The 7,623-nt window shown below is 38.3% G+C and overlaps 1 protein-coding gene across 1 annotated transcript in view; it reads right to left on the reverse strand.

Moving 5' to 3' along the window:
* Positions 1-1,682: 1,682 nt before the first annotated feature.
* The window catches only part of EPB41L3 (erythrocyte membrane protein band 4.1 like 3), a 141,025-nt gene continuing 135,084 nt past the window's right edge, over positions 1,683-7,623 (reverse strand). The window contains 6 exon segments of the mRNA XM_025210858.1: positions 1,683-2,183; positions 3,525-3,642; positions 3,909-3,989; positions 5,606-5,704; positions 6,515-6,646; positions 7,454-7,623. The exon segment at positions 7,454-7,623 is cut by the window's right edge and continues 28 nt beyond it. Of these exon segments, the coding sequence (XP_025066643.1) occupies positions 3,532-3,642; positions 3,909-3,989; positions 5,606-5,704; positions 6,515-6,646; positions 7,454-7,623 (593 nt within the window). The 3' untranslated portion in view covers positions 1,683-2,183; positions 3,525-3,531.

Raw genomic sequence — 7,623 nt, forward strand, 5'->3', positions numbered from 1 at the left:
GTCTATTTTTAAACTCCTTGATGCAGAAGCATGATCCTGAAATGTAGTCTGCTGAAAAATAGGATGGAAGCCTTCCATGTACAGCCATAACCTGGGCAGGGATGGGACAGGTGTAGGTGGGAAAAATGTGATTCTAACTTCACTGGGAAGGAACAGAATACACAGAGATATTTTCTTGTACATCTGCACGATTAGAAAAAAGGACATGAATGGATAACTTGGAGACTATGAATGTAACAGCACAATCTTTGCATTATCTATTATGTAATACGTGAGAGATGACTGCTTCATTGGAAGAGGAAAGTTACACAGAGCAAGATCTTGAACAAAAGACATGAAAAATGGATGAAGAGGGCATTTTAAGAGACTAAGGGCAGATCTCTAAAAGCCTTAGAAGATTATTTTTAATTATCTACAGATCTTTATATATATATATTTATATATATACTCATATTTCCTTTCTAATTTAAGAAAATAAATATTTGTAATAAATCATAGGGTCAAATCCAGCCCTCCACTGAAGCTATTTCCACTTAATCTGTGTACATAATCAAGAACAACATTTTGCCCTGAATATCCTGGAAATTTTGCCTGTATTTATTCCTTGCAGTCCTACCTGGGTTTATTATGTTGTGTGTGGGTGAGTTAGCCTCCATGGATCTCTCTTGAATCACCACCAAGATATGGTCAGGGGGTAAGCAAGAGGAAACAGAATAATGAGGACCATCTTAAATAAATAATTTAATTGTGATTTAGTGCAAACATAAATGAAACAGATATGCATCAATGCTATAGTTTCATTGCAAGTTTTTAGCCAATTGTAAAACCCTTCATTTACTTTAAGTGAAACAGAGTCTACAGCTACAGAAAACAGAAGAAACTGGCCATTCCTTTTGCCTTGCAATCATTTTACCCAAAGGCATACATTTTCATCTAATTATCCCTTTGGGCCCCCTGCTAAATAAAAATGTAGCATTTTCCACTGAAGACAGGATGTGTCTACTATTCAGATGAATAAAGCCTTTGATATCATACAAGTGTTACTTAGGTGTGGAGTATATATATATATATATATATATATATATATATATATATATAAAAGCACTAGATTCTTTTAAACACAGAACAATACAATTTTATATGCATTTACCACTTTTATTTCACTATGCGGAAACATACATTCACCATGTGTTGTGATGCAGCTGACAGTGTAATGGAGACTATATCCTTTTAATGGATATCATGACTGAATACTAATGAGGGGATGTTCTGTACAATTTAAGGCTTGGCTCTGAACTAGATAGTAAATGTTGACCAGGTTCTGAAATGGTTTTTTTTCCTTTGAGAATTAAAAGGGAAAAATCAATTAAAAAAAAAAAAATCAGGCTTATTTCAGATTAATAATTTTGTAATGCTACAAGCTAAGGAAAATACAGTTTTTCTCCAAAATAACTACAGAGAATTTACAGGGTTAGGAGTTGTAAGGGGGTGTCTGGTAGCTGACTGTAACTCTGAACAATGCTGACAAAAAAAATTAAAATTGAGTTAATAAGCTAAAATCATCACTACCTCATAAGGTATTTAGTCAGGTATACAAAGCACATTTTGTAAGCATTTAAATATTTTGATAAGATTAAAGATTCATCATTGTTGGGCAAAAATAAAACCAGATGAAACAGACAGAAGATTCAAGTTGTTTACTGAATAAACTGTGTTATTGGCACATCTAATGTGTGGTAAAACATCATACACCGTACCTATACAGCTTCTAGCATTTTTAGGGTAATCTTCATTTACAGTCTTCGTAAACAAAAGGTTTGCCACCTAACAAATTTAAAGTTGTTTAGACTTTTGTAAACTGTGAAAGGCATGAACTGTTTGTGTGTTACATAAGATCACTGTTTATACTGTTTATGAACGTGCAGGTATAGCTGAAAACTTAGACATTTTATGAAAATTAAAAATGCTGCTTTTTTATAATTTTATCGTTGCTTCATGCAAGTTTTACTGATGCGGATTCAGATTGCTTTCTATGGGAGGGTATCTCTGCCAGTGTCTTATTAGCAGTCAAGATCAATTCTTCTTTTCCATGGACAGACATAAGTCAGTCTGATTAGAACTGAGATTCCATATAGGCTCTGGTATTCCTAATGGTGTGGATTCATATGCAAGCTAAATTATTCCTGTAGGAAAGAGAACTGTGTTAATCGTATAAACCAGCTGCATGTGTGTCCAAATCAAAGCTGCAAAATGACTTATGTTCAATACTTCAGGGAACAAAAGACATTTAAAAAAAAGCTACATTCTAGTATAAGTAACTGCTAACCAGGCAACCTGATCCCAAGCCCATTGATGTCAATGGAAATATTCCTATCGACTTCCATGAGATTTGAACCAGGTCATGTTCTAACTGAAAGAACTAGCTGAATACCACAGTGGTTATTGGTACTCACTCCTTAAAGATTAGTTCCATCTTCCAAAGTAAATAGTAGTGAGCCCATTTACGTAAAGCTTATATTTTCTTATCTGAAGCAGGAGAAAGCAATAACTTTTCAAAAGATGCTATGCCCCATACCCTGTTACTTATACCAAATGCTAAAGAATACGTAGTGCTACGTATACGTGCTTTCTACATAAGGAATATGTAATAAGATGCTGCTATGAATTCAAATAAATTCGACACGCAGCCATTTTTAGTTATTTTTCTTTTTTGCATAACAGCATTCAAAGCAACCTATGGGATGATGCTGGCATTAACAGTTCTTGCATAGCAAGTTAGTTAGTATGCATGATATGTTTTTGTATATACAGTAAATACAATACTACCAAGACACCTGTTTAGCCAAACACAGCTAAAGAACATGCCCTGACTGAAGAAAGCTAGACACAAGAAAAGCTGCATTATTATCTCATCCTGAGAAACAATGCCACTTTAAAGCATAAAAGGTCCTTTAAAAATACATGGAAGCAAAGCATCCAAATACTGACACATTACAAAACCAAACTGAACTATATTTATACAAGTTGGGATTAGAAGCCTCAATTCTGACATAATTGTCCTTAAACATTGGAAAATGTTATCCAATTTTAATTTTGGTCATCTCCCTTAGCATTTTAAAGTGTATTAAAATGCACACCTTTAAGAACAAAACACTTTTGTTCTTAAGTCATGTACAGACGGACAGCAGGATTCAGACTTGAGGGTTAGAAAGTACAGGAATACATAGCATGGATAAAGAATAATATTCAGAGAGCCAACCAAAGCAAATGACTAAGTTCCATTTCTCTAACTGGCATTATTAAACAAAGAAAAACATTTAGAACCACATGCATATTATTTAGATTTAAAGTAGATTTCAGAAGTAATTCTCATTTATATACCACCACTCAAATAATATATTTCTATAATATACGCAAATGCCAGTGAGAGAAAGGAAAAAGCGAGAGGTGAATTATGGAAGGAGAATGACCTTTGTCACATGCTATCTCGTTAAGTACTTTGGAAAATCATCTAGTCTTCTTACCTGTGGGTCAATCCTCCCCATCTTCTGGTGTGATTTCTGTCTCTTTATGTACCACTACTTTGGTCACTGACATGTCAGGGTGCTGCTCTTTGGCCTCTTTAATTGCCTGAGCCAGCGCCTAAGCCCAAGGAAACCACAGAAGGGCAAAAACAAAAAGGAGGTGGAACATGCATGATCAGTAGCAAGGTGAAGAGATTCATGATCAATTACACAATTTACAAATGAGGAAAGATGATTAAAATATGAAATATATTGTCATTGATTTAAACACTAAAATCGGCTTACTTTAAGATGTGTCAGTATGAATTGTGTCTTTTAAAGCATATGGTTAAATATACTTTCTGATAGACTTTGGGGCACTATTTAGTACCTTAAATACCCCACCTGATCATGGTCAATGTCTGCATCTCCAGTGATGACTATTCGTTTTTCAATTCTTGTCTCTGAGATGCCTCCTTTCACAGTCTAAACAGAAAAAATAAATACAAATCAATGTCCGCACTTAGTAGTGCTGCTGCTTGTTCAAAGAAGAAACAGTTCAAGAATCCAGCAATAGTGGAACAGGGACAATTCACCTTGCAGGACTCTCAGAAGTGTTTCATACCCTTATACATATTATTTATTATACATCAGATATGTCAAAACGTTCAGCGTCGATTGCAAGTCTACCACAAAAAGCAGGGCTGTCCATAAGTGACTGAGGGCCGCATGCGCCATGGACTGCACGCTGCATGCCCCCATCCACTGTAGCTTGTGTTGCCCTGCTGCAAAGTGTGCCTGGGTGCCTCTCCCCTCCCCTTCCCCCTCACCTGCTATACCATGTTCTTGGGTGTCGCCCCCAATCTGCACCACGTGAATCCTACATAACCCAGCCTCAGTCCCCACGTGAATCCTACTCTCCCCAGCCTCGGTTCCCACACTGAATCATTCCTCTCTGGTGCCATAGGCAATGCTGTCAGTTGTGCAATGCTGCATGGTCCTGCACCAACTGCCAGAGTGAAAGAGGGGGAGCCAGAGGAAGCCAAAGACTCTGGCTGCTTTTGTAGTTAGAGCAATGAAAAGAGTGACAGCCAGGTGGGAGCCCAAGGGCTACAATTTAACCCCTTGTGGGTTACCTGTGGACCACCCATTAGACAACCTTGACAAAGAATAGCAAGTATGTATATCGCATTTACACACACACAGCGAGTGAAGCACAAGGCCTTTGCTCCTCCCTAACTACTCAAGCAGTGAATGGACCTTTGTGTGGTTCTCCTACAGCACTGGTCACCAACCAGTGGATCTCAATCCACTAGTAGATCTCAGAGCTTCTTGCGGTAGATCTCGGAGGCTCTTGAAGTTAATCCGAGACTGGGCTGGGGGGCTGAGTGCTCTCATGCATGTATGTGCATGCCCCAGCCCAGGAGGTCAGTCCATGGGGGAGGGAAGAGGTGGGGGCTAGACTGAGGTCCCTGCGGTGAGGTACAGTGCCACAGAGGCAGGAGCAGGGGTAAGTTGAGCGGGGCCCCGGCCAGGTGGGACTTACCTGCTGTGGAGGTTTGCCCCCAAATAATTTTTTGTCCCTCTGCCTCAATCTGCCCCCCCACCCTTCCCCCCAGACTTATCTGCTGGGTTGGAGGGGAAGGGGGAGGGGCAGGGGCAGCAGTGCACAGTAGATCTTGGGTTACTTTTAAATGCCAAATGTGATCTCCTACTTAAAAAGGTTGGAGACCACTGTCCTACAGAGATGAATTCTGTTCCCCATCAGATTTAATGGAAGTTCTATCATTAGCTTAAATGGAAGGAAGTATGGTCCTAGGCATCAGGTTGCCAATCCAGGGCACAGGAGTTGTGGGTTCCATAATGTACTCTGCCACAGACTTCCCCTCTGTTGGCATGTTGCTAAACAATTCCTTTCCTCACAGAGATGTTGTGAGAAGCTTAAGCTACAGCAGCGGGAACTGAATTGGCACCTAAGATGGACAGGATTCCACCCAGAGAATAGCTATACTCTGAAATAAATACTGTTTTTGTATTGCCAAAATTGCAAAAATACCTATTCTAGGAATAACCCCCCTCCCCACCATTTTTTGAAAACTTACTTTGGTGATATGTGTAGTAGTTGTAGTGCTGGTAGTTTCAGATGTGATAGTTTGTGCACTCATCAGTACACCTGGGTCTAAGTCGGCACCGGAATCCATCTAAAAAAAAAAAAAGTACCTCATGAAAAAATGTTCAAGCAGCAGAAAGTATTATCTATATTAGTTAAAGTTTCCTATCTGTATAATTCTGGAGAAGGAGAGTGCCTAGCAATACAAAACTAATTGCTCTCAGACTATTTTAATAAAACTGATGGACTATTCTGTCAAATATCTGTAATTCGCTCAAAGCACTTTACAAATACTACCCATTCAAGCCTTATTGTAGTGCTGTGAAACATTCAAGGGATAGGCAGAGATGTCTTTACCCACCACTGAAATATAGTATCTCCTAAAGAGGAGTACAGCAGTGTTACAAAATACATACATACACATTGCATATGACAATTTACAGCACAAAGATATGGATATGCATTTGGAGTTTCACAGATAATTTGGATAGACAGGCAGAATATAGTTGTATTCTCCAGCTGCAGTAATCGTGTTGCAGTTCCATGTAAACCTGAGGATTAACATCCTTAATCCTAGAAGTCAGGGATCTTGACCACAAGTTGTCAGTGCACCTTTCATAAAACTTAGATATTATTTCATGTTTTCATCCCAGTTTTTTCATTACATGGTATTGTACGTTTGACAGTACTTCCACTTGTATTACAATGCATCTTACTCAGTTTTTCTTAAGGCTATGTGCCTAACAAGCTCCAAAAATCTGTAGCCTAAACACCACTTACAAAAAGACAAATAAGGGTAAGACTACGTTTATACCTACTTCAGGTTTACTATTGGCAACACTGTTATTTAACGGTGTAGTGACTTACACCAAGGTACTATTCAGCTTTTACAGTTGCTTACCTGTGAAGATTCATATGTAATGGTTTTTGTTTCTGTATGAACTACTGGCACTTCCTTGGTAGAAACTTCAAGATTCTCCCCACCTGAGGAAACACTGCTAAAACTGATAGTCTCTGTCTTCACAACTGGTGACTGCTTGAACAGAAAAGCAATTGGAGCATTCATTAAAGCTTTCAAATTTATCACACAAATTTTTTCAAATGTTTTGGTTAGGAAGTGAAAAATGAAAACAAAAAAAGTGCTCTGCACTATGGAAAGGGGAAAAACCTCATTATAAGGATACATACGCATACATATGTCAGCAGCACTCCAAGGCAGCGTATAAAGCTAATGAACTGGCCTAATGAAATCCACATTTAGAAAAGATGCTAATATTAAAAAAAGTTCAAAATGACAGGACAACAGATTTCTATTTAGGCTTGTTTTCTTGCAATTCTCTCTCAGAAAGTGAAGGTCGTGTTAAACCCTTAGTATAAATACGTTTAGAAATCATCTTAATGGCATTAAAGTGTGAAATACAAAATCTGGGTAGTTAAGCTAAGGTAAATTATTTTCAGGGGTACCAAATAAGAGAAAACAGGTTATTTTCTGTTCCTTCTGGAAAAGCGAACTCCTACAAATATTAATGAACTTGCCAAAAGACAATGCAAACTGATCCATCTTCTTATTGTTATGTAACCAACATTAAAGGCCAAATATAAGGAGTTGGTCCTTAGCTTGGGGAACACTGACAAAATGTTGCCAATAATGGAAACCAGCAACAAGCCTCATTAACTGCCATGCAAGGAGGGAATAAGAGGAAACAAACTGCTCACTGTAAAGACGTTGCAGAGTAATCTACATTTGTTTTATTTAACTCTTCATCAGTGAAGTTAATTTAGTCCAATCCTGCAACCATTTTACTGTAATGAAGAAACAAGGGATTATTAAACGAATTACCTCAAAGTGAGGTTTTCTTTCCAATGAATCTGAAAGGTGGCCTGTCACACTCTGCTCCTCCTCATGCGCATGAGAAGCAGAAGCAATTTCTTCCTGTTTGGTTACAGCTTTATCAGCCTCCTCCCTTTTTTCCTCCTCAGCCCCCTCAGTCATTGCAGAGCCCTCTTTCC

Source organism: Alligator sinensis, unplaced genomic scaffold, assembly GCF_000455745.1.
Source record: "Alligator sinensis unplaced genomic scaffold, ASM45574v1 scaffold168_1, whole genome shotgun sequence".
In the NCBI taxonomy this organism is placed as follows: domain Eukaryota; kingdom Metazoa; phylum Chordata; order Crocodylia; family Alligatoridae; genus Alligator; species Alligator sinensis.